This window comes from Microplitis demolitor, chromosome 7, assembly GCF_026212275.2.
Source record: "Microplitis demolitor isolate Queensland-Clemson2020A chromosome 7, iyMicDemo2.1a, whole genome shotgun sequence".
Classification (NCBI taxonomy): domain Eukaryota; kingdom Metazoa; phylum Arthropoda; class Insecta; order Hymenoptera; family Braconidae; genus Microplitis; species Microplitis demolitor.
Window position 1 is genome coordinate 17,342,015 of NC_068551.1, and position 27,135 is coordinate 17,369,149.

The window sequence follows — 27,135 nt, forward strand, 5'->3', positions numbered from 1 at the left end:
AAAATAATAATAATAATAATAATAATAATAATAATAATTTTCATAGATGCTGTTGCCCACACAAAAATATTGACATATACATATATAAATACATATTATATATATATATATTTATAAATAAAATGTAAATAGTTTCACGCATTAGTATTTTAACACGATAAAACAATGGCTTTATACAAAATGCTTTATTTTTTTGCATAAAAAAAGAAAATAAAAAAAAATAGAAAAGTGTAAAGGTAGAAAAATAATAATTTATGCAAACTTAACATTATTAAATATACTTGTTATAAATTCATACGAAATTGAATCCGTTTTTTTTTGTTGATAAAAATAATAATATTTAAAAATAAAACTTAAGCAATTCAGTAAACCGACGTTAAGTTGTTAAGTGTCTTTGGTCGCTTTCTCTTGCATGACACAACAATAAGAATTTGTTATTAAAAAAAAAGAAGAAAAAAATCATTACCGAAGGGCGGAAACAAACGTACGATGAATGTAATGCAGACGACGATGAATCATACGTCTTAAGCCGCCTATGTACATATAACATGTCTAATTACATTAATTAATAAAAATTTATCATGCCGATCGCTATCTGTAAATTTGTTATTTTTTTTTAAAAAATATAATTATAAATTTTTTTTTAATACAAAAAACGTTCGTTTAATTTTGGTTTTATTTTTTTTATAGTATAATAAGCGAAAACTTTTAATGATTACGTCCTGTCGTATACTTTTTTTAGTAATTATTTTTATTTAAATGTGATGTGTAACGAATGAATGGTTTTTTTTACGTCTCATCTCTGAAGGCACCCCAAGGTTTTGATGATATCTAAACAAACTAAAGTTATTTCTTGAGTATTTGAGATAATAATCCCATAAAATGAAAATATTAAAAAATAAATAATCGTCTGGGATAAAGATTCAAGACCAAGTCTCTCCCTAGTGACTTAAAGTTTTGTTTAAACGAGACGAAACGATCATAAGCATCAAGCAATTGAGAGCCAACATCGCGTGCGCATAATCATTAGCATCGCAAATTTTTCTTGCCTCGCCTTTGGCTATTCATTTATAATCAACCCTTTATCAAAAATAAAAAACTTTAGCGCATATAAAAAAAAATAAAATAAAAGAAAGAAAGAATAACAATCTTTGACCGTACATACAATCTATTGAATTAACAATCAATCAAAATCTTGATTTAAAAAAAGAAGACAATAAAAATTCCCGGGATTGGAGTGGGATAAAAATGAAAAATAGCAAACGTCAGTGAAAAAAATTTGTATACATGAATAGATTTATTTTTTTTCTATTAAAAGGGAAAGACCAAGCAGCTGTCTGCTATTATTATTGTATTATATATCTACGAGTGTGAAAACGAATTTAGTTTTGAAGTTTTACTCTCGTACTACGATGAAGGAAGAAAAACGACACGCGGATGAACGACATCGTATATACATTAATGCAGATATATGTGTATATATGTATGCTTTGTAGCGATATATATAGTTGAATATAAGCAGTATAAAGTGATGAAGATGGTGGGGATCTAGAAGTACAACAGCGATAGATACTTGGAGCTTGGAGCTCCCGCCAGTCTACCAGACAATCTCGTTGGTAGTTGATGGTGCGTGATAGTGTTGTTGGCCTCTTCTAGCTAGTGCCAAGTTAAATAAAATAGAGTTTGGAGCAGAAGTTTTTCAAGGCACTAATCTATAACAAAAACATCTCCCTTGTAAGTTTATTCTTTTTATCTGTCGTTATCAACGTAAACAACATGACACCTGCTATTACACTTGACTCAGCATGCTTATCTATTTTCATGCTTCGTTCATTAAATTACAGCTAATTTAATTAAACATAAATATATAAATACATATAACATTTTAAAAAATAAATTACTCATTGATCACGCCCTGTCACTCGCTAATCAATTTTTTTTTTCAAATAAAAACTTAATTTTACTGACAGTGAATTTAAAATTTTTGACAGGTGAATCATGGATCGGAGTTCGAAACTACTTTTAGTGAAAATTATTATCGATTTCACTTGCGTAGCAATAGGTAAGGAATTTAATCTTTTTTGGCGCTCACTTTATCACTGAAATATAATTATCAGGTAAAAATAATCATCCAGGTTAGGTTATTGATTGTAGACAGGTGTGGCTGTCAGTACTCATTAACGTCAGATCGGTCGCTATATTTTTTATTGTTTTTTTTTTCCGCTGTCATGGGAATGATTTATGATTAATTGATATTCATAGATGGGTGTTGATTGTAACGATAGCTTCTGGTAGTCATCAATGAACCACTTTCTATTATTACTCGGGGCTGACGATTCTTCCGGGTACTCGATCAACCACATCATCATCACCATCATCATCATCAGCGTCATCATTGTCCCTATACTTGATCGTATTTCGTTACGGTCAATGCATGAGTAGACTTAATGAAAAGTATGAGGGGAAAAATTCCGCTAATAATCAAGGTCTTTTATTTAAAATAATAATAATGGTATAAATAATTATTAGCATGATGATACAATATTTTTGTGTTATTAAAAAATATAAAGTAAATGCGATATCATATATCTAATATATGAGGCAGAATGATCACGAATGTTTTCATGTGCACATATATGTGATTTAATAATAAAAATAATAAAAAATAAAATATTGAACGGGTGATAAAGTATACTGTAAGTGATAATTGAATCCTTTTGAGTATGAAGAATGCTCGAAGCGTCAAATAATAACCAGGCTTATTCAAACTTCGTTAGGCTCAAGATATAAAAACCGGTCTTTGGTTCTTTGGGTGTTATTTCACTACATGTAAGTAGTAACAACGTGTATATGTACAACCCTCGAATATTATATATCTTCACACACGAGAACAACCGGTATTGTCCGTAGTCCGCGTGCCTTTGACTTTATCTCCGTTTAATCTTGAGGAGGATCGTTAAATAAAAAAAATAATAGTTTTTTCGCTGGACCAAAAGCTAGAGACTAGATGACTAGATATTGATTTAACCAATTATTATATTAATTTATTTATTTGTTTGTTATTTCAGTTGGGTTTACGGTACTCGGACTGTATTTGTTTGGCCAACCCTACCAACGAGGATTTTTTTGCAATGATGAATCACTGATGCATCCTTTCCGCGAGTCAACGGTTACCAATACCATGCTCTATATCGTTGGAATTCTCTTGCCTTTATGTGTGGTAAGTAATAAAATCAAAAAGATTTTTTATTTCCTTGTTCATTTCTTCCCGGATTCCTTTTGTGGTCAAGAAGTTGTGTGTTTTTATTATTTTTTTTATGCTTGTTAGTTTCCGAGTCTTAATGTATTTGAAGAATTTTTATACTTTATTCTAATGGGATTTATTTATAAGAAGGAAAAATATAAAATAAGGAAGAACTGGTATTATCGGCACGAAGACAAAGAAAGATTTCTTTGGAGAGATAAAAAAAACAACAAGCATTTAAAGCGATTGGATTTTAAAATATTTAATAAAAAACTATATTCTGTTAATGAATATTAATGGCGATAAATAAAATGATAGAGGGTTTAAGTTTCATATATTTTGTTTCGCTGAAATATTTATTTAAATAAATATGTCCATAAATTCAAAATAAATTGCAAGTTTAATTGAACGTAAATTATTTAAAATATCGCGATTAAAATTATAATATCCATACGTTTATCATAATTATACGGCTTATAAAAACTTGTTTACCATATTTTTTTCTTTATAAACTAAAGTATTCTCTTCACAAACAATGCGTATTATTTTTTTTTATAGTCATAAAATAGAAAAGTCTTACAATCGGCAGAAGATAACCCTGACTGAACAAAATGTATTTCCATATATAATGAAGTATGTTTCTCATTGCACTTAAACGTCACGATTATTTCTTATCAAGAGGCACGCGTAGTTCTGCTTGAAGTTACATAGAGTAATCAGCAGTTTACTTAGCTGAGTTATATTTTATCCATACAATTATTTTTAATGTACATTAATGTCGTAAAGCACTTCAAGACATAATAATATATCATCTCACATCGTCAGATCATCATCAGCAGTTTGCTGATGACTACATATTACGTACTATAAATATGAATATACATATCTGTATGATATATAGTTACTCGACAAATTAATTATCATATTCATCCGTTGATAAGAAGATGGATGAATAATAAAATTTAAATGATAATTTTTTCGTAGTTCCGACAGGTGAACTTTAATAAAACTAAACTTATTCTGTAAACTAGTTTGACTACATTCTAAGGGTATACGAATTGAATTCGAATTTTTGAATTTCTGAATTATTCAAAAATGAGCTTCGAGTTTTTCGAAAATTTTTGAATTACTCGTAACTTTTTTTAAATTATTCACAATTTTTTTAATTATATGTAACTTTAGAATTATTCGAAAAAAAGTTTCAAAAATTATTCATAAATAATTTTTAAATAATTAGAATCTTTTCGAATTATACATAATTTTTCGAATTATTCGTAACTTTTAGAATTATTCATTACTTTACAAACAATTCGTCAATTTTCGAATTATTTGTAACTTCTGAAATTCTTCGATTCAAATCGAGATAATTTCGATCAGTTTTTAAATATTCACTTTTTATTTAATAGAGTCGTTTAAAATGAAATTTTCAAATTATTCGTAAGTTTTCTAATAGTTCGAGAATTCACGAATAAATTGAAAACTTACGAACAATTCGAAAAATTATTCGCCCACCCCTACTACATTTTATATAATAATCCATGTTAATCAGTATCGACTAATTTATTTATTTATTAAATATATATATATTTTTTTCAGATGCTTTGTGGTGAATATCTACACGCAAAAAATACCAGCGGACAGTCGTCGATGGTATTATTTGGTCGTGTAATACCACGCTGGGTGGTACTGGCCTATCACAAGGTAAGAGAAAGTCGGTCGTGATACCAAGTAAAGTGATATCATTACTGTAATGCAGTGTCTTTAATACAAAAATGCAAAGAAAAAAACTATTTATATAGAATAATAAAATAGTCGTGGTTAATTTTTAGATCGGATCATTTGCGTTCGGTGCTGCAGCAACGGTATTGACCACTGACGTGGCCAAATATGCGATTGGTAGACTACGCCCACACTTTATAGAACTCTGTAAGCCAAGTATCAATTGCAGCCTGCCGATAAATCATCATAAATTTATAGAACACGATCAATTTACATGCACTGCGTCTAATGTCAGTAAGAGACTGTTGAAAGACGTCAGGTAGAGTACTATATATATAATATATACATAAGTATACTTGAATGTGTACTCAATTAATTAAACAAGTACTCTATTAAGTCCGGTGCTTGTATTTTATTGTACATGACGATGACGGGGGAGTTGAGGACGACGGTCTTCATTGCGTTACATAATAATTTGAGTGCAAGGTCGTTAAGCTGTAATCGGATGAAAATAGACGCTGTGATTTAGATTGCACGCAAATAGGTCAATGCTAATTATTTTAATAACATGAAAAAAATCTTATCTGATATTTAAAAGATTGTTATTATATATATATTATATAATTATTATATATATAATATATATAAGACCGATTTTGAAAAATCGAGTATCTTCTTTTCTTCGAAACCCCTTATCAAAAAGTTGCAAGTCGGTGAAATAAGATACCTGTTAAAAGATGAGCTCTTGATATTAATATTTAGAGGTCGCTCATTGCAATTTTCTATTTCCCATTTAAATAACATGGGAAAAAAATTAAGTTTAGAATTTTATACCTCGACAATAGCTCATTGTACAGATAAGCTCAGGATATAATTTTGTAGAGAATTAAAAGCTCTACAAACAAAGTCTTATCATTTTTTGATAAATTCATCTGTTCCAAAAAACTTCTTCAGAGATAATTTGTAAGGAATAAAATTGTCTACAAAAAAATCCTATGAAACTTTGTGATAAGTCTGATAGTTTCGCCGGAAAAGTCAAAAGATCTCAAAATTTAGTATAAATTTGACTTCAAGCTCCAATAACTTTTCAACAGATGAGTTTATCAAAAAATGATAAGAACTTTTTGTAGAGCTTTCAATTCTCTACAAAATTGTATCCTGAGCTTATCTGTATCATGAGCCATAGCCGAGGTATAAAATTCCAAACTTAATTTTTTTTTCACGTTATTTAAATGGGAAATAAAAAATTTCGAAAAGTGACCTTTAAATATTAATATCAAGAGCTCATATTTTAAAAGGTAGCTTATTTCACCTCTCTGAAACTATTTAATAAGGGGCTTCGAGAAAAAAAATAGTCTATACCTTTATAATTAAATATTAGTTTCTTAATCTTCCTAGTTTGAATTTTTGGTTTCCTTTGACTCTCTCTTATTCTTCAGTTCTGTGCACTTTCCCGCTTATTTTTATCAGTTGTTGCTCATACTCCCCAGCTAGCTACTTATCATTACTGTTTATTTTAACTTTACTTTATTGCTAGTCATTTATATTTATTTGTTTGTCTAGCATTTGAAACTGATATATTTAAGTGGCTGTTGATTTAAACATCTGGTAATGGGACATTTCAATTATGACAATAGACTTTCTATAGAATTGACGTATGATGATAGAGGACAGAGAATTCATTCAGTATGAAAGTCGTTAATGTTAATGATGGGAGGAGCAAGGAAGAAAACCATATGACTTTTCGCTTTTTTTTAAATTCATATATATTTTTTACTTTTATTCACTTAGTTTTTTAATGTTCATACGCGACTATCCGGATGAGAGGAGGGTCCGTAAAAGAAAAAAGTCTTTAGTCTTGCGTCCTCAGTAGTTTTTATTTATTTGTTTCTTTTTGTTTTTTTAAAACTTATAACTACCATCTCTTTTGCTGGTTGCTATCTTTAGATTTCGTAGAGAAGGCAAAAAATATTGAAAGATTCAAGTGTTTAGAGAGATGAGAAAGCCACTTATATATATATATATATATATATATATTAATGTATAAATATGTATATATATACATATGTGTAATGTAGGAATTTAAGTCACGATTCGTCTCAATTGATCGCTCGGTGTCTTTTCAGATTGTCGTTTCCGTCAGGTCACTCATCATTCTCCACCTACGTCATGATTTATCTAGTTGTAAGTAGAAAAAATATTAAACTCATGATAATTATTATTAGTTGTCATATTTTTTATAAATAATTAAATTAGATATTTATATACTCATCTACACAACAAAAAATTTTGTGTTAAAGTCAACGTAATCTGTGTGTTAGAAACGATCCACACAATATTTGTGTTAGTTTTTAACACAGACTATTTGGTTTGAATTTAAATTCAAAATTTGTTTTAAAGTCTCAACACGAAATTCGCGTAATACGAGAAGTTAATTCAAAACGTTTCAAATGTCAGCGATACAAAAAAAATGTTAGCTTTTACACTTTATTCTTATACCATGGAAATTTAGTAAATATAGTTTGTATATTATTTTGAGATTATCAATAGTCACGACAATTATTATTTAACATTCAACTATTGTTTGACAGTAAACAATGTTTTTATTAGTCAAGGTTTTTAAAAAATCATTTAATATTTCATAGTAGTTTTTAATTTTTAAATTTAAATTTAAAAATATAAAATTTTAAAATTTTTAAAAATAGTTTTAAAATTAAAAATAGTAAATCAATTAATTTCTTTTAAAAAATAAAAACACATTTTTATTTAGCAAAAAAATAATTTTAACATTGCATGAAATAATTCGAAATTGTAACTAAATATTTTTTATTACTATGATAAAAATTTCAGCTTTTAGTAAATGATAAATTTAATATATTGATGAAAAAAATTTTTAAATCAATTTGACATTTGTAAAATGTCCATTTCACTATTCCATTTTTCCTATAATTATTCCATGACTATTGATTGACTTTGTTACATAAATTTTTGTTAAATTTAAAGTAACGCCTAATACATATTGATAGTTTTAATTTTTGTACTAAGTAACACTTTTAAAGTGTTAATTAGTAGATAAATTTGAAAATTCAAAATAACACAAAGAAATGTGTTAATTTAACACAAAAAATTTAACATGGACCGTTTTTAACACAGATCCTTATCTAATTTTTTTTAGTGTGTGTATTATATAAATTCAATTTCTTTTTTTTTTTTTTTTTGTTAGTTATATTTACAATTGAGAATAACATGGAAAGGTAGTGCGATATTCAAACACTTTCTTCAGCTTGTTCTTATCTTGTTGGCATGGGCAACGGCAATGTCAAGGGTTTCCAACTACAAGCATCACTGGAGTGACGTTCTCGTGGGAATGCTTATCGGTGTAATCGTTTCCTTGATTATTGTAAGTGTCTTCAATGAATTAAAACATTATACTTTTATTATTATTACAAATTTATTTTATCAATGAACATGTTGTCATTTTATTACTTATTAAACTAAATCATTATTATATCTATTGGCATTATAGTAATTACTAAGAATTATAAATTACTAATTGCAATTATCATTAGTAATACAATAAATAATTTATTCTAGGTATTTGGGGTAGCGGATTTATTCAAAGAAAGACGACAATGTGGAGTAGCAAATGCTGGTCATGGTGATAAAACGCGTGCAATGGAGTATGATGCTGAAACAGCGATGCAGGTGAATAACGGCAGTGCCGATCACGTCCGTTGATATTGTAAAAAAAATTTAAACAACTGACTTTGCTCTAAGCTTGTCAAATAAATAAGAATATCGACGTGACTGCTGTGGCTTTCGCCTTGATGCTGCAATGTTCCTCCAGTTCGTTAATCCAAGCTACAATAATTACCCGACAATAAAGTCAACGATGATTATATGAGTCTGGGGTAAATTTTGGTGACTGGCCTGGTGCTACTTTATGATGTCACGTCAACAATTTTATACAGCTGCTGCTTCTTACTCTTCATCGTCCTCAAGACCACGCACGAATTTTATTTATTTATTATTTTTTTTTTTGCTTCAAAGCTTTTTATCTGCAGTTCTCATTTCGTTTTGTCTAAAAAAAATTTATATTAGTTTTATTGTTTATACGTTATATTTAATTTAGTAATGTTTTTTTTTATTGTATTTTAACATTTGGCAATTGGGTCTGATATTATTTTTATTTTAAATTGTATATAATTATTTAATAATTAATACTTTTTTATACTATACTCTATAGTCTGTTGACAGTAGAAATATTTAATAATATTTAACTATAATTGATTAATATTATTAAATAGCGTATACATTTTATATATTTGTCGAAAGTAATTAATTAAAAAAAAAAATAATTACGAATGAGTATTATAGTTTTAAAAATGGTATTAGATCAGTTTAGAAATATTTATTTTTTAATATTTTATTATTGATTGTACCGTTGTACTTTTTGTTGGATTTTACTTACACGTGAATGGAAAAAAAAATAATGGATTGCGATAACGCTGATAATTAAAGTCACGTGTTAAAAAAAAAACAAACGAGTTTGAAATTAATGCAATAATATTTGTGCTTTAATGCAGAGATGCAGAAAAACAAAAATGATTGAAATTATTTATACAAATATATACACAATATTTATAATTAATGAAGTATGAAAATAAATTTGTAGAAATTTTACAGTAATTTTTATCAGTCATCTGGTTATCAGAACTTTGGCTTTATATACTCATACTAGAATTTTAAAATATCCAAAGGCCTTAAAAACTTTTATATATCATAAATAATTGTATATCTAATGTATTACCTATTGTAGAACATATTTTTGTTCATATATATTTAATACTAAACTTTTAATTCGGTTGGTAATTAAACTGAAAAAAAAATTTTGTACATATCCATTGAAATAATGTTTGTTGATTTAACAATAACTGTGTAGTTATTCAATTATCCTCAATATATATTTATATTTTATAAAATATTATTTATAATTTTTTAATTTATATTTACCTTGATTTTAGGATGAATCAAGTCCACTGAAAAACATTGAAACTTCATACGGTGGAACACGAATCAATGATGAACCCAAACAATAGTTAATTATTATTTATTAATCAATCAATTAATTTATTAATTATTAGTTCTTTTATACAAAGTATTTTAAAAGATTATTATATTTATAGTAATGAATAAAAAACGGAATGATCTCAATGATTTGGCAAGATAATATAACTCTTACTTTTCTCACCCGATGGAAAAAGATTTTGTACAATTGTATAAAATTATATATAAATTGGATAGAAAAAATTGCCCGATCCATTTGTATACAATTGTACATAATTATATCTTATTTTATATAATTTATATATATATGATCACATAATATTATCGTATAGATTATATATAATTATATACAATAAACTGGGCCAAAAAGATCGACTATTTTTTTTTTCTTTCGATACTGTGAAAATATTATTTCTAATGACCAAAAAAAAAATTATTGTGCAATTTTGAGCCCTTAATATTGATATGACGAGGTGTATCGTTACGACTATTTGTTTTTTGACAGAAATTTCATTCTTTACCCAAAACTCGTAAATCATTTATCTGAAAAATTTGAGCAATGTATGTTCTTAAAGGAAATTGAATTCTCTACAAAAAACTCTCTTAGTAAATTGACGTAAAACGAGCCGTTTCCTTGTAACTGTGACTTAAATATTGATTTGTTTTTTAAACTCTTTGTTTCTATTTTGGATTTTTGTAACTACTAGAAATATTAAACTTTTTTCTAGTCAAGATACATATTTTTGAAGAAAATTTAATGCTCTACGAAAAAGGTCTCTTTACATTTTTTGCTAAATTCACTCTTTCAAAAGTTATTTAAGGTTGCAGTTGAGTCAAAACGACTTAAATAACTTTTGAACAAGTGAATTTAGCAAAAAAATGTAAAGAGATTTTTTTTGTAGAGCATTAGATTTCATTCAAAAATATGTTTCTAGACTAAAAGAAGTTTTTAAATTTTTAGTAGTTACAATAATTCAAAATAGAAACAAAGAATTTAAAAAACAAATCAATATTCAAGGCACGACTACAAGTAAACGGCTCGTTTTACGGCAATTTACTAGGAGAGATTTTTTGTAGAGAATTCAATTTCCTTTAAGAATATACATTGCTTAAATTTTTCAGATAAATGACTTACGAGTTTTGGGTAAAGAATAAAATTTCTGTCAAAAAACAAATAGCCGTAACGATACACCTCGTCATATCAATATTAAGGGCTCAAAATTGCACAATAATTTTTTTTTTTTGGTCATCAGGAATAATACTTTCACAGTATCGAAAGAAAAAAAGAGTAGACGATTTTTTGGTTCAGTCTAATATACAATTCTATATAATTGTATACAAATATATATATTTGTATATAATTTTATTATTTTTTTTTGCATTTTTATAAAGAATTATGTACGATTGTGTATAATTGTATATAATTATATAAAAATTTTATATAATTGTAAACAGTTATATAAAATCTTTTTTCATCGGGCAATTCTTATACATCTTTCTTCTCAAATAATTTTATATTTGTCAATTTTACCATGAGTCAAATTTCTCTATTTTTAAATATCTCTATTCCTTAATATTTCTATTAAAAAAGTACTTTATCATTTTAAAATGATTTTATTATCTTTGAGAGAAAAATATTAATGTCAACCAAATAAAGTCTATTAAATCATTTGTTAGAAATGACAAAATAGATGTTATTAGAAGCAACATAATTTTTGTTGAGTAAAAATTTTGTGACTTTTTCTAGGTATCCTTATAATTATTTATTAATTAACCAAGTAATTTATTAATTATTAGTTCTATACTAAGTATTTTACAAGCTTACTATATTTATAGTAATTAATAAAGAACAAAATGATCTCAATGATTTATCCGTATAATTGTTATGAATGTGAATGTAGCAGACAAATTTCAAATTATTAATAAACAGTTAATAATAAATAAAATAAAATTTTAAAAAATGCACATTTAAAAAATTGTGAAATTAACAAGTGCATTTTTTATAAATATTATTTTTAAAATTTTTTATTCTACTTATTTATAATTTTGAATTAGTCTGATGTCTACTACATTACACTCATACAATTGTTACCATTAACATAAAATTTTTTCCCGCGCGTGATTGCTCATGCGCCGAAATAAAAAAAATTCTAACATCTAACCTCTAATTTTAAAAATGGAATGTTTTTAATTATTAGATAATTGAAATTATTTATTGTAAATTCATAGAGTTATGATTATTTTCCGCAATATTCAAGTTATAAATATATTTATTTTATTAACTACGTTTATATTATTTATTTTTTTAATATTTAAAGCCAAAGACGTATATTTTTTGTATCAAAAAAATAATAGATTTCTCGAATATAAACAAGACGTAAGTAAATAATTCATTACTACGTAATTACATTGATTACATTTATATTTTATTAATTAATTTATTTATTTTTTGTGAAAAGGTAAATTAATAATGATTCTAAAGTTAGCTAACGTTTAATAACTTTTAGATTTTTTTAAGAACGATCATTTATAAAAAAAAAAAATCTTTAAAAAAATTGCACTTGTAGTTTTGCACGACTCATGATGCAAAGCATCAGAGTGTGCTTTACGATCGAAAAATTTTTTTCGCCTCACTTCGGCAATTTTAAATTTCCTACATGTGCATATTTTTTTTTTTTTTTTTTTTTAATTAATTCATTTTTAAAAAAATGCGTAAATTGTTGACTTCAGGATCATAAATTTATTAAAAACTTATAACTTGAATAAAAAAAAAGGATTTGTTTGGTATTTATTTATTTATAAATATAAAAAAACATAAAAAAACAATAAGTTAGTTCACGAGTACAATTCTATACTTATAAATATTTATATGAATACATATTTAATATATTAATTTTTTTTAGCTCGACAAAATATCACTGGATTTTGAATTAGCGGAAGAGAGAGCAAACAAATCGGCAGCTTACGTCCGTAAACTTGCCGAAGTTATTACAAAATATGAAAGAGATATAAAAAATACCACAGCCTAAAGACTATGACCTTGAAATTATAAAAATGGTGAGTACTATAATCAAATGTATGTCTTTTTTTTTAACAACTTGTTCGATAAATTTAATCACACATTAAATATTCAAGTAGAGATTAAATTACAGTCTATGTCAAGTTTACAAAGACTTGGTTTTAAAAGTCAGTTGACATACATCCTAAATTATTTTTATCACCGTCAATAGGCTCTAGAACTCCGCCAGGAGCACAAATCCAGGGGTCATTAGTTTTTTTTTGCCACTCGAATAATTTCTGTGACAATTCTTTGAAAATCGTCTGGCTGGATGGTTTATTTATGATGTTGTTTAACTCTTCCGGATCATATTTCAAGTCATACAGCTCCCATTCGGGTCTGTTGTAATATGACTTCAAGTTTTTGGTCCACCTCAATGGCATATTTGATCGGCTTCGATTCAATAAATCCTAAAAAAAATACTCCGATTATTAAATTAATTTATTAATATTTTTTCATTACAATTGAAAATTAATTACTTGGAAGGTTGGAGATAAATAAAAGTCTTGATCAATTGGAAAAGGCATTCGATAATTTAAATTATGAATCAATTTGTATCGTTTAGTTCTGGCGACACGCATTGGATAATACATTGTTACTTCATGATGAGTTTGACTTGCAAATACTATTCCGTCTTTTTCCTCAGGTTCTAGATATTGATAAAGTAATTAAAAAGCAAATAAAGTAGAGGAGTGAAGAAGGGAGGAACAAAACGGGGTACCCTCAAGAAAAACATAATTTAAATATTATTTATTTACTTACCTTCAATTAAAAGCGGCAAGAGCGATTTACCAGTTAATGTGACCTCGGGAGTCTGATTAGATTGATCTACCTGATAACTGACATTAAACCAATCTAATATCGTGGGTGCAATATCAAGTAACGATGTCATACTATAAGTAACTTGATTCCTTCTATCTTTGTGATAAGGTGATGATATAATCATTGGCTCAGCCATGCCAGGATCATATAAATTTGTCCGTCCATTAGGAAAAGGTATCCCATTGTCAGACGTATACATAACAAGAGTATTATCTTTAAATCCAGCATCTTCAAGCTCTTTCAACACTAATCCGACACCTTGATCAAGTCGCGAGATAGTCGTATACTGAGCCGCGATATCACGTCTCGCAGCTTCTGTATCCTGGACAAAGTAAGGAAGATGCACTTGCTCCCATTGATAGTAAATCGGATTCCAGTCGGGTATTGTACCCATTCCTTCATCTCCATTGCCGAACTTCTCGCAGAAATTACCGTACTCTGGATTAGTATGACCGCAACGATGCGGATCATGAAAAGCTACATATAGAAAAAATGGTTTATTTTTTCTCTTGCTTTCTGATAAAAATTCGCGGACTAGAAGTTTTATTTTTGTAATATTACGACCGACTTGGAGTATTGAATTATTTTCCTCAGTTTCAGAATAATCAAATGAAAATACTTGGCTTGGTCCCACGTGTTTTTTACCGATGATTCCTTTAAGTTAAATAAAATGAGTCAATTAATTAATTGATTTATTTATTTATCTATTTATTTAATAATAAATAAATATAATGAAATTGTTTTTAAGTACCTGTTAGCACATTATTTTTTTTTAATAACTTCGGAAGACTCTGGATATTATCAAATGATTGAAAATGATGTACGCCTTGATGTAAACCGTACATACCATTTTGATGACTTGGTAAACCAGTTAATATTGCTGATCGACTGGAAAATAGTTCATAAAATCGATAATTATCATTATTTTGAGCGCGTGACCATCCTATCAGCTAAGAAATTAATTTGTAAATTTATTTTGGATATTATTTTGAATTAACCCAAGTGCACACTGTGTTTTGACATCTAAAAGATAGCAGTTTTGAGGCTATTTTTTGACCTATCGATTAGGCACCACAATGATGACAAATCAATAAGAACTTTGTCATCGAAGAAATATCTGGTTAAAAGACTTGACACAGGCAGTAAAAAGTTTATTACAAATAAATCATCTGAACTACTTGTCAATTAAGATGACTTTTCTAAAACAGAAAAAAAAAAACACAAATTTTCTATGACTTAAAACTGACATCTGTATGACTTATTTATGTAAAAAAATTTGATTGAGAAAAAATAAAATTTGTCTTGTCTTTTTAAAAGACATCTTTATAACATCTTAAAGTTGTCTATGTGCTACTTGGGCCTCTAGTATTTCTAAGTAGCACAGAGACAACTTTAAGATGTCTTTTAAAAAGCCAAGACAAATTTTATTTTTTTTCAGCCAAGTTTTCTTAAATAAATAAGACGTACAGATGTCAGTTTTAGGTCATAGAAAATTTGTCTTCTTTTTCTCCTCTTAAAAAAGTCATTTCAATTTTAAAAAGTCGTTTAGATAACTTATTTGTAATTTAATTTTTGTCATCACTTAGTCAAATCTTTTCGGTGAAATTAATCTCTGATTTTTTCATCATTTTGTTGCCTTGTCTGGTAAAAAAAACAGCCTCAAAACTACTGTCTTATAAATGTCAAAAAGCCAAGTGTGTTACTTGGGGATGGAATCTCATGCTTTAAAATTTAGAGAATCGAATTCGATTACTTGAAAATGTAAAAAATATTTTAAAAAATTTTTTTATCAGTTTAAGATAAAAACGGGTGCAATCGGGTAACCTCAGGTTTAAATTACTACTAATTATTATTAGATTTTCAACTAGATTTATGTTAATAAAAAATTTCAACAATAAAATTATCAAAATCCATTACTTGATTCTATTTAATGATTATTAATTTCACAATTATTCTTTGTTACAAAATCTAATTTTAATTTATTATTATTGATAATTTTTGATATTATTAATTATGAGTAATAAATCAATTAATTACATCTTAAATAAAGACTGACATTTAAAGAAAGCAAAGACTTCATTTAATTTTTATTAATAAAAAAATATTGTATAATATGATCAGATTAATTTTTATATAATTTAAAATATTAATGAATGTTTTTATTCTGCGTACGCGCAAATTATAAAGTAATTATTTACAATATAGATAAAAGCTGAAGAATTGATCGATCCAACCCGATTATTTACTCCGATATGATCCCAATCAATATTAAAAAAAAAAAAATTATGAAAGGGATAATTATTAATAATCATCTTATGAAAGTTGTAAAGAAATATTTGTGAAAAATTTAAATACATGTATTTTATTTTATAAAAAGAATGAAAACTTTTGTAGAAATGAAAGCGGTTCTTAAATAAAATATCAGTAAATTAAATAAAACATTAATCATACGGTATATTTTTGTCAACATTGAGAGCCAGACGATCTCTCGCTTTCCTATTACTATTACAACTCATCAATAAACAATTAAAGTAATAAATTAAATGAATAATTACCTAGGAGAACAGCTGCTAACTGAAGTATAAGCATTATTAAATATTAATCCTTCTTTAGCCAATTTATCTAAATTTGGCGCTTGACAAATTTTGTTTCTATATGAGCGCATTTCAAATCCTCCATCATCGGCTAAAATATAAAATAATTCAAAAGTTAATTACAGTTTATTTCAAACAAAATATTAATTATCACATAAAACAATTATAATATTAAATAATTTTAAAAATAATTTACCCAACATCAATATGGCGTTACGTTGAGTTGCTTTAGTTCTCACAATAAATAAACAGCACAATGTACTTATTAAAATCCACTTCAAATACATTTTTATGATTAATTACTTTAATTATTATTTAAATATGCGCGTACATACAGCGCGGTAACTGTTTTATTTTATTCTTATCTTTTTTGTGGAGAATTTTTGAGTCAGTCACATCACGGGATCTTTTGGAGTTGAATTGATGTCACAAGATAAATAAATACATAGAAATATATATAGGTATATATAAATAAGAAGTACATCGTACTTACCATCATTCAACGAAGGATATACGAATTGTATGTACGTAAGTAAGAACGTGTAGTTGTAAATTAAGTGAATGTATCTATGAGAATTTATCTGCCACGTTGTAAACGTTTGTAAGCTTTTAAATCTTTAATTCTTGTTCCTTTCACTTGTTGATTATTTTTTTTTAAATTTATTAGTTTATCAACAATCTGTATAATTATTAATTCAAAAATTAAGTAAACAATTACATAATTGTTTACTATATTACATATGCATATATATGTATAGGTTAAAGATTTATAAATTTTTTACTCCTTTTTTTCTTAAGCTATTTATATTTTTTAATTTATTGGACTTTAAACTTTTTTTTGCCTGAGCATCGTACGATAATAGATTTAAATTAATGATTGATAGTTTTTTTTTAATGATATCAAGTCAAAGTTCATATTTGTTAAATCTTTAATCAAAATAAAGACATTATATGGGTGTGGATATCATGTGAATTTTCACGTGATTTAAATATTGATTAATTCTTTATTTCAATGTATAGAATACAAGAATATTTTTCAAAATTTTTTTCTTATTATTTTTTTATTTGCTTTTTTGTCTAATTGTAAAAATTTATAAGATATTTATATACGGAATACCGGAAAAATATTAAATAATAAATTAAGAAAAAGTAAAATTTTAAATTGAATTTGAATTAGAACTTAACAGTTCATCTTATAATACTTTTGCTTAGCACTTTTCACTTGTTGCTTCCCTTATTCATTTCGTCGCACCTTTATTGCACTACATCTTTGGTTACTGTCCTGCTTAAAAAATCCGATAGATTTTTATAGCTGTATGTATGAATCCTATACTTAACTATAGAACTTCTCAGCGTTCATTAATTCTTATAAAATCTCTGTAGGAATTTATGAGAATTTATGAAAAAATCCAAAAACTGACCGCGGCTAATTTATGATTTCGAAGTTAGCCGCCTAATAAATTTTTGATTTTTTTTCAAAACGTTATAAAAAAAAACTGTTTTAAAAAATTACATCTGTAGTTTTTTTTAATTTTCTACATGCGTATTTTTGTTTCAATTAGATTGTTAAAATAAATCCAAAAATTGCTAATTGTCTGTCAATTTCAGGATCATGAATCTATTGGATTCTATGAGATTTTCTGAACAGGGTCTGCACCTTCAAAATTTGCTTTGACTGACATATTGATACCAACATATTTTTTCATTGGATAGGTGATTTAAATAATTTTTTGTTTCAGATTTTTCAATAGAAATATATCTACAATGTCGAAAAAAATTATTTGTTTATTTGATGTCGACGGTACATTAACTAAACCACGTTTGGTAATTTAATTTTTAAATTTTACTCATTCTTTTTTTTTATATCTATATATATTATTAATTTATTTATTTATTATTACAGAAAATAGAACCAAATATTGAAAAATCATTATTAGAAATATCTAAAAAAGAAAAATTTGACATAGCCGTTGTTGGTGGATCTGATCTTGATAAAGTAAAAGAACAATTGGGTGGCAATGATGTATTTAAAAAATTTAAATATGTATTCTCTGAAAACGGCCTTGTTGCTTTCAAAGATGGAAAACAACTCGCATCTGAGGTAATATAACAATTACAATTAATAAATTAATCATGAATGCATGATTTAATTGCTTATAAATAAATGTATTGTCATTTTTTTTACAGACAATTCAAAACTTCATAGGCGAGGACTCATTGCAAGATTTTATAAACTTCTGCTTGCGGTATATAGCTGATTTAAAACTACCTTTCAAACGCGGAACGTTCATTGAATTTCGTACGGGAATGATAAATGTGTCGCCAGTCGGTCGTAATTGCAGTCAGAAAGAACGTTTACAATTTTATGAATACGACAAAGAACATCACGTACGTGAGAAATTTATTCAAGCTTTGAAAAAAGAATTTTCTGACATGGCACTGACCTACAGTATCGGTGGCCAAATATCATTTGATGTCTTTCCTATTGGATGGGACAAAACTTACTGTCTGCGGCACGTTGATGAGTACGACGAGATTCATTTCTTTGGTGACAAAACACGAGAAGGTGGAAATGATTATGAAATTTATGAAAGCGATTTAACTATCGGTCATCGCGTGTCTGGACCAGAGGATACACTCAAGCAATTGAAAATTCTCTGTGAAATTCTTAATGAAAAACGTAGTAAAGAGTAGCCTGTTAAGTATTTATTTTTTTATTTGGCGCCAAGTGAAAATATTCAAAATTCATATCCACTATCAGCCGCTCAAGTCCATCGGCAATTGATATTTTTTTTATTGGATATTTTTGTCGGTCACCTTTTGATTAAAACCTTCTAAGTATTTTTTTTTTGTGATTTTATCAACGTTTTTTAAAGAAATTTTTTTTTTTTATCATTCCGTTCCTGCCAATAAAAAAATTGTCTTTTTAAAAAAAATATTTATTGTAAACCAAACAGTTGACAATTGATTGTTAATTTTATTTGTCGTTAAATGTATACATAATATATATATATATATATATATATATATATATATATATATATATATATATATATATATATATATATATATATATATATATATATATATATATATATATATATTATATTGTAAAATATATTAACTAAAGAGTTAAAATACAAAAAAAAACTTAATATATCACAGTAGTATTATAAAGTAACAGTTATTTAAAATATAAAAATAAGGACAACAGAAAGGTTTAATAAAATAAAATAAAAACAATTACGTAATATTTTGTTTTTTATGCTCCTCGGTAAATGGGAACACGTTTAGCTGAGAATGCTGCCAATCCTTCAATCCGATCTTGTGTTTTAAGTAACTTGCTGTAACACTTTTTCTCAATTTCAAATCCATCTTCAATAGGAATTTCAAATCCTTGTGACATTACAACTTTCGCCAATCTAATCAATTAAAAAAATAATAATTTGTATAATAAAATTTTATTACTATAGTAAAAGTAAAAAAAAAAAAATTACCTAACACCGATAGGTCCATTGGGTAAAATTTCTCTGGCAATATCAAGTGCTGCGTGATAAGCAGCATCACCCATTTTATTTTGCTTAACAACATGATTAATTAAGCCAATACTTTTAGCTTCATCTCCATCAATTATTCTTGATGTGTAAATAAGTTCTTTGGCTACTGCAGGACCAACAATCCGCGGCAGTCGCAATGTACCACCAGCACCAGGAAAAATGGCCCACTTAGTCTCAACAAGACCCATTTTAGATTCACTGGCCGCTGTTCTTATATCTGAGGCAAGTGCTAATTCAAGTCCGCCTCCCAAGGCCGCACCATCAATAGCAGCAATAACAGGCGTTGGCATTGTCTCGACATTTCTTATAAAATTACGCAGTGAATGTATGAATTCTTCAACTTCATTTTCCGTCATTTTAAATCGTTCCCTCAAATCAGCGCCAGCACTAAATATCTTTGGTACCAGGCTGCGAATTATGAGAACTCTAACTTTCTCATCATTACGTATAGCATCAACGGCTTCGGTCAATTGGGACACAAGATTTTTGCTGAATGCATTTCTTGCCTCAGGACGTTCCAGTCCCAAAACCGCTATCCCATTGTCCTTACCATCAAGATAGCTTATTCTTACTTCTTTATTATTTATTTTATCCTCACCATCAGTCATTACTTTCGTAGACATTTGTCGTATAAATGAAACACTATTTACTATTCTGGTGGTTTGTAATCTTGACATCAACGATACCATGATGATTAACTAGAGGTCAAATAAAAGATCAAAGACCTAATATATATTTAAAAGCAAACACGTATATTATAATTACGTTGAAGAAATGAAATATCTTCCTTGCTATTTTTAAAATATAATGATAAAAAAAAATATATATAACAATATATCAATGATTACCAGTCGGTGAACGTGTAAAGTATTACTAAAAGTGCTGAGTTATCGTGTAGTGTCTTTGCTGTCTCGCAGTCGCGAGTTAACTTTATTTTATATTATTTTTTAAATGGTGGGGATTATATACATAACACATAAGCAAACCGTTTGCTGATGTGATGTGATGTGATGACTAAACAAACGCACAGATACTTATAAATTGTTTGTTAGAATAGAGGAATATTATTATGGAGTAGCTTTTACCGCTGGACTATAACATACACACAACGATTATTTTTTTTATCGTATACGAGTTTTTACGATAACTACCTTCTTATTTATGTACACTTACACAACGCACATTTGCGCTTTATTTAATATGTATGTTAATTGTGTGCGATTACAAGGCCGCTGAAGACTGAGCAATTATCAGTTAAGATTGTGACTTTTTTTTTACAATTATTTTTATTCAGATAAAAAAGTATCTTTTATTTTCCAAAATCAAGTTCAGTCTCCTGATGAACACTTATCAAATTTATTATATTTGATAAATATAAGTATTATTATTATATATAATAAATATAAAAATCTATTTACACGATTAGCTAGCGGATATTGACATTACATATTAAAATAAATAAATAAATAATTGATTATTTTAAATATTTGATTAAATTAATAGTAATAATGATAATATGTAGCATGGAATTATGGTGATGATAGTAATGATACTTCAGGTATAGATGGTGGCGGCCGAAGCATCGACCTCGTGGCTGATGAAAGTTTCTGCGATACTAGGTGGGCAATATGGGATGATCTTCGCCAGACAAATTCGCGGGTGCGATCGTGATCATCTGGGCTGTCAACTCGTACCTAAAGTATATATATATATATATATATAAATTTTATTGATTTATTCGCTACTCAAATATGATTGTTATTATTATTTTTAGTACCTGCTTGGGTTGAAGAACACGAATGGAATGCAGAGTCGCTGCTCCACCATGCAACACACGTAAACTTAATTTTCCTGACATCTCAGCAGTTGTCGCAGTGGCACTTCGTAATTCTTTTTTCGCGGCTCTTCCAAATTCTTTTTCAACTTTTAATATAAGCGGACCTAAATTAAATTTCGTTCTAATTGTCGTGTGATCGCTCATCATATTAACAGACACGTCACCAGCTCTTTTGAGTGAAGACAAACCGTACAAAGTTGCTCGTGCTCTTGATTTTTGCTTTGGCTTATTCTGTTTTACCTAAAAAAAAAATTATTACAAGGCAATTAACAACTTTTGAATTTTTTTCAAACAATTTAATTTTTAAAAAATATACGCATGTAGAAAATTAAAAAAACTATGGGTGCAATTTTTTTTTTTAATTTAAAAAATTATTAGACCTCAGCTAATTTCAGTATCTCACTAAATGATGTGATTAATAGTAATAACATTTTAAAATTATTACTTTATTTTTATTAGAAGTTCCTTTGACAACTGGCTTAGTTTTAATTTTATTTTTACTCGAGCTAGACTTCTTTTTATTGTCTTTGACAACTGATCCACGACTACTAGTTTGTTGTTCATTGGAAGTGTTAATCAAAGGTGTGGCTTCAGTTGACAAGAGCTCGGCTATTTCTGCAGCAGTCGTTGACTCCTACAACAAAAAAATAAAATACAATAACTAATTAATATTTTAATCAACACAACAATTAACACACTTACATTAATTTTATTATCAACAGATTCAACATTCTCTTGTTTACTTTTCTTAGTCTTTGTCTTCTTCTTCTTCTTCTTGGTCTTATTAGTTTTGTTGGAAGGATTAGGGTTCGTGAGTTTAACCGTAACAGGATCATACTTGGCCTTGAGAATTTTGTTAATCCTTCCCAAAATGTTGTCAACAAATTTATTGTACTTGGATACGTAGATAGCAGATACATCGCCAGGAGTCCCGGGTTCAAATGCACCTGTGAAAATTTTTCAACTGATGACAATGCTCAGCAAGAATATTGATCCCCGGCCTTGTCCTTATTATTCCAGAGGTCACGATTTCAAACATTGACCTCCTTTCGCCCTTAAAAGAAAGCCAACCAATACACGGCAACAGCAACAGCAGCAGCAGGATTAAAACAGGAGTAACCCGTGCACTAGATGAAGAAATAGCAGGAAGCCAGGTAATCTATACAGTAGTGTGGGATTGGCAGGTAAGGAAAATTATGGAACCTACTTATACAGAGCCAACAATGTTAACGGGGCCCCGTCACCGGAATCTCTTGACCAAACTGGTATCCAGATGTGGGTCATTGGCTGTAAGAGGCAACAGGCCTGTTGCTTGTTTCCGCGTTCAGTTTCTCCTACTCAACATTTAATTCACATCAACTCTTTGGTCTCCATCTCTACTCTCTTCGTGAAATTATTTTTATAAATAATAACAAGCCTTGTATTGGAATATCCGACCCTTGTATACTGAGATCTATATATATATAGAAGTATATGTATATGTACACGACGATGATGTCTTTTTCTAGGTCAGGGTCGTACGTTCCATGCTACTCTGGGTCACTGGCCTCGTTTCATCTCTGGCCCAATGGATCCACGATACAACATGACACCACGAGCTGGTGAAAGCTCATTACTAATTCATACTGGCTCAACAAAGTGACCTACCACGCCCATCATTTACTTTCTTCTTATCATTTTACTTATAAATACTATATATATATAGAGATACATATACATGTATATGTATATCTATATATAAATAAAAAATAGCTAATTTATAAACAAGCAATTCCCATTTAGCTTAACCCAACTACAAACTTATTTATAAATTATGATAATGGATTTTTTATTTTACAGGAAATATGAAAGATGAGTCGAGATATTTGTCGAGTATGGTTCTGTCCAGGTACACTTTGTTACAGTCTGTCCACCCGATTATTGTCTACATAAATTTATCATTTTAATTTTATTGTTTAAAAAAAAAAAGCCTGCGGTAGTTAAGACTCAAGCTAATTAAAACGAAGCTGAAGCTAAAGCTTTGGCAATTATTACGATTAAAGAATGTAAAGATTTAATAATGGAAATTTCATAATTAATTAATTAATAAAAAAAAAAAAAATATGCAAGGAAGCTACATTAGAATGCTTGGGCATTCGGCACGTCACGTAGGGCCTACTACTGTAACACCGAGTATCTGGACACGAACCGTACTATCAATAAGAACAGAACACAATTTTGTAAAAATCATAACTTTATATTTAAAAAAATTTTTTTTTAATTTTTAATTTTTTTATCATTTTAAATTCCGAATTTATAAAAAACATCTGTACAATATATCAAATTAATTTCATAATACGGGTATTATAACATTTGTTTTTTTTTCTTTTCATTTTTATGCTGTTATCTTTTTTACAGTCTAAGTATTAATTTTTTTTTTAGTTCACTGCTGAGTATTATCTCCTCGGAAATAAAAATTTCACACTCGCACTCGCACCCGTGCCTCCACACATTATTTAATAACGCAATAAGTTTTATAATAATCGATTTTCGAGGAGAAAATACTGGGATATCGATAGTATTTAAATAAAAAATAAATAATTATTTGTAAGACAAAAATTTAAATGATCCTGAAGTTAACAGACACATAAATTTTGGATTTTTTTCTGAGCGATAAATTACAAAAAAAAAAAACTAAAAATATGCACACATAGAAAATTTAAAAAACTATAAGTGCAATTTTTTTTAAATATTTTTTTTTTTATAATTTATCATTCAAAAAAAAAATCCAAAAATTATTAAACGTCGGCTACCTACAGTATCGTAAATTTAATACATGTTAAAAAAAAAAGAGATACGTGACGTCGCCAAAGCTTGGCATTTTAACGCTACTCCCTCTCTCCACTACCCGGAAGAAGAAATCGCGTTTTAAATTAAAATAAATTAAAAAAAAGCTACAATATATATGGGAGAGACGAGACGAATCCCGAGGACATGAGGATGAAAAGCAAGACAATCGAGTTTTCACTAACAATAATAAATAGATAAATAAATAAATATCAAGATTACTTTTTAATTATAAAAAAAAATATAAATAATAGTCTTTTAAGTAACGATAAACCTCGGGAATCTCTCGTTTGACATGAGATTGCAGGCTTTATAAAACATGCGACGTCTATGAGAAAGACAGTGTCGATAAAGCTCGACGCATAATTTAAAATTAATTAATTATTTCAATTGATTTTGCAGTAGAAAAAAAACCAAAAATAAATATTAAATAAATAAATAATAAATTAAAGTTAAAAAAAAAAATTATTTAGGTGGGATTTTTTTTTGGAGGCTCGAAATGCGCGCGTGATGATGCTTACGCGACCGTTTGTTGTTAGTGTGTTTCTTTGTCTTGCCCTTGAACTCACGTGCAAGTCGGGCGTTACGGCCAAGAAGATCATCTTCATCATCATCATCCTCATCATCATTTTCTTCACCATCGTCGTCGTCATCGTCATCGTCAGGAAGAACGTCAGCAATGGCGTCATCGTCATCGTCGTCGTCGTCTTCGTCATCGTCATCGTCCGCGGTTCCCGATGCAACAGGCGTAATGTTTGAAGTCTGATGAACGATTGCAGGTTGTGATGCAGGTTGAGTATTGACACCTTCGATATCTGTTGCTGCTTGGCCTTCTGGTTGAACATCTCCGGCTTCTTCAGCTGTTTCGTCATACGCAACACCAGCGGCATCAGCGACACCCGATGAATGCTGATGTATGTCTGCGGAGCTCTCAGCGATAACCGCACCCTCGTCAGCAACTGCATTTAAGTCTGATTGAACACTCGCTGGAATGACTGGTGCCTGAGGCGCTTGAACTGGACTTGCTGGTTTTATTGGCTCGACAACTGAACTAGTTCCTTCATCATCATCGTCGTCATCATCTTCATCTCCTGTTAAAAATAAATTTATTTCATTTATTAACATCTTAAATTTTTTTTTGTTTTTATACAAAATACTACTAAGTATTTAAATGTAAAGACAAGTAGGCCAAAGTTAACCAAGTAGAACACGCGCTTGAATTATGTTAATTCCTGCGAGCCGAAGCTTCGTGTACCGTTAGTCTAAAGAAATAACTTATACAAATATAACGGGGATTAATTTTTACCTCCAAGAATGTCATCAATGAAACGTTCTAGGTAATCGTCGTCATCATCGTCATCTTCTTCATCGTCTTCACCTTTAGTATCCTCGGACGGAGTATCATCGTCGTCATCCTCATCATCATCATCATCAGGGAATAAATCATCGTCGTCGTCGTCGTCGTCATCGTCGTCGTCATCAAATGCTGCTGCACCTCCTGATTGTCGTGATGATACCACAGCAAGACCACTGTCTTTATTATTTTTGTTTGTCGCTATGGATACTTTGTTGTCACCGACACCAGGAAGTGGTGATGAATTGATAAACGCTATGCAGCTTACAAATAGCACCAGTATCACCGCCACGTTCTTCATGGCTCTGAAAATAACTTATTATTTTATTTCTTCACTAAATTATACTAATTAATACTAATTGTCAGTTATGTTTATTTTTTTTATTTTTTAAAAGTAATCATAATAATAAAAAAAAAATAAAAAAATAAAATGCTGGAAATGATGAACGAGAATAAGGAAGTGGGCTGGACTAAACGGTACGTAGGTCAAATTCCCACTGTTTAAACCGTAAAAATAATAATTAAAATAATTTTCACGACAGTGTTAACACTCAGTGATTAAAATATTATTATTTTTAACACTTATTAAAACACAAACTGATTAAAATAATTATTTTTTTTTATAGATATTGATGGATTTTAATATCGTAAACTCACCTCGCCTCGTAAATTATAACAGTAATAAAAAATAAAACTCAATTTCACAGATGAGTATCCTCTCTGGTGTATCAGATAACGAGAGTATCAACAACCAGAAGATCTCTGAAGGAATCACCTTCGTGCTACGGAGGTGAGAGTGTGAAACAGGCGAACAGCCGTCCGGAGTCGCTCTTATATCTCCACTCCGTACTCCTCTTCCTTCCTTCCACCGGGTTACAAACACGCTGGAAGGAATTATGAGCTCCTTACTATAACTACCTTTGCAATTATTCTCTCGTTCTCCTTTATTTTTAAATTTCCATTGTTGATATTCTTATTATCACCATACGACATTTTATTAACATCCTTAACATCATCGTCGCATATATTTACTGTTACCGACTTTTATATCCAGTCC

The 27,135-nt window shown here is 28.5% G+C and overlaps 5 protein-coding genes across 13 annotated transcripts; 2 read left to right on the forward strand and 3 right to left on the reverse strand.

Moving 5' to 3' along the window:
* The first annotated feature begins 1,578 nt into the window (after nucleotides 1-1,578).
* Nucleotides 1,579-10,177, forward strand: LOC103574070 (putative phosphatidate phosphatase). 2 transcript variants are annotated; one of them, XM_008553406.3, is made up of 9 exons: nucleotides 1,579-1,734; nucleotides 1,992-2,062; nucleotides 3,069-3,220; nucleotides 4,841-4,945; nucleotides 5,074-5,282; nucleotides 7,090-7,147; nucleotides 8,187-8,363; nucleotides 8,558-8,668; nucleotides 9,988-10,177. In XM_008553406.3, exons 2-9 carry the CDS (start codon nucleotides 1,999-2,001, stop codon nucleotides 10,060-10,062), a joined length of 951 nt encoding a protein of 316 aa, XP_008551628.1. In that variant the 5' UTR covers nucleotides 1,579-1,734; nucleotides 1,992-1,998; the 3' UTR covers nucleotides 10,063-10,177. The 2 variants fall into 2 exon arrangements, with proteins under 2 accessions (XP_008551628.1, XP_053596896.1); XM_053740921.1 differs by lacking the exon at nucleotides 9,988-10,177 and adding an exon at nucleotides 8,741-9,646.
* A 2,916-nt stretch (nucleotides 10,178-13,093) lies between these two features.
* On the reverse strand, nucleotides 13,094-17,089 carry LOC103574073 (N-sulphoglucosamine sulphohydrolase). 2 transcript variants are annotated; one of them, XM_008553412.2, is made up of 7 exons: nucleotides 16,998-17,089; nucleotides 16,701-16,910; nucleotides 16,466-16,595; nucleotides 14,662-14,798; nucleotides 13,851-14,564; nucleotides 13,568-13,737; nucleotides 13,094-13,498 (listed from the first exon to the last, which is right to left on the reverse strand). In XM_008553412.2, the coding sequence occupies exons 2-7, from the start codon at nucleotides 16,789-16,791 to the stop codon at nucleotides 13,211-13,213; spliced, it is 1,530 nt and encodes a 509-aa protein (XP_008551634.1). In that variant the 5' UTR covers nucleotides 16,792-16,910; nucleotides 16,998-17,089; the 3' UTR covers nucleotides 13,094-13,210. The 2 variants fall into 2 exon arrangements, with proteins under 2 accessions (XP_008551634.1, XP_053596895.1); XM_053740920.1 differs by having other exon boundaries at nucleotides 16,701-17,024.
* Nucleotides 17,019-19,348, forward strand: LOC103574071 (uncharacterized). Of its 2 annotated transcripts, none has more exons than XM_008553408.1 (4): nucleotides 17,019-17,105; nucleotides 18,244-18,328; nucleotides 18,408-18,605; nucleotides 18,692-19,348. In XM_008553408.1, the coding sequence occupies exons 1-4, from the start codon at nucleotides 17,074-17,076 to the stop codon at nucleotides 19,196-19,198; spliced, it is 822 nt and encodes a 273-aa protein (XP_008551630.1). In that variant the 5' UTR covers nucleotides 17,019-17,073; the 3' UTR covers nucleotides 19,199-19,348. The 2 variants fall into 2 exon arrangements, with proteins under 2 accessions (XP_008551630.1, XP_008551633.1); XM_008553411.3 differs by having other exon boundaries at nucleotides 17,040-17,101.
* On the reverse strand, nucleotides 19,319-21,141 carry LOC106693077 (methylglutaconyl-CoA hydratase, mitochondrial). 3 transcript variants are annotated; one of them, XM_008553413.3, is made up of 3 exons: nucleotides 20,002-20,903; nucleotides 19,752-19,926; nucleotides 19,319-19,407 (listed from the first exon to the last, which is right to left on the reverse strand). In XM_008553413.3, exons 1-2 carry the CDS (start codon nucleotides 20,748-20,750, stop codon nucleotides 19,767-19,769), a joined length of 909 nt encoding a protein of 302 aa, XP_008551635.1. In that variant the 5' UTR covers nucleotides 20,751-20,903; the 3' UTR covers nucleotides 19,319-19,407; nucleotides 19,752-19,766. The 3 variants fall into 3 exon arrangements, with proteins under 3 accessions (XP_008551635.1, XP_008551636.1, XP_008551637.1); XM_008553414.3 differs by lacking the exon at nucleotides 19,319-19,407 and adding an exon at nucleotides 20,910-21,141 and having other exon boundaries at nucleotides 19,630-19,926; nucleotides 20,002-20,759; XM_008553415.3 differs by lacking the exon at nucleotides 19,319-19,407 and having other exon boundaries at nucleotides 19,630-19,926; nucleotides 20,002-20,759; nucleotides 20,827-20,912.
* Nucleotides 21,142-21,480: 339 nt separating this feature from the next.
* Nucleotides 21,481-26,908, reverse strand: LOC103574075 (uncharacterized). Of its 4 annotated transcripts, none has more exons than XM_008553420.3 (7): nucleotides 26,736-26,908; nucleotides 26,031-26,383; nucleotides 25,531-25,815; nucleotides 22,601-22,845; nucleotides 22,344-22,532; nucleotides 21,839-22,138; nucleotides 21,481-21,755 (listed from the first exon to the last, which is right to left on the reverse strand). In XM_008553420.3, the coding sequence occupies exons 2-7, from the start codon at nucleotides 26,377-26,379 to the stop codon at nucleotides 21,591-21,593; spliced, it is 1,533 nt and encodes a 510-aa protein (XP_008551642.1). In that variant the 5' UTR covers nucleotides 26,380-26,383; nucleotides 26,736-26,908; the 3' UTR covers nucleotides 21,481-21,590. The 4 variants fall into 4 exon arrangements, with proteins under 4 accessions (XP_008551642.1, XP_008551640.1, XP_008551641.1 ...); XM_008553418.3 differs by having other exon boundaries at nucleotides 21,483-21,755; nucleotides 25,246-25,815; nucleotides 26,031-26,393; XM_008553419.3 differs by having other exon boundaries at nucleotides 21,485-21,755; nucleotides 25,294-25,815; nucleotides 26,736-26,907.
* Between the last annotated feature and the right edge of the window lie 227 nt (nucleotides 26,909-27,135).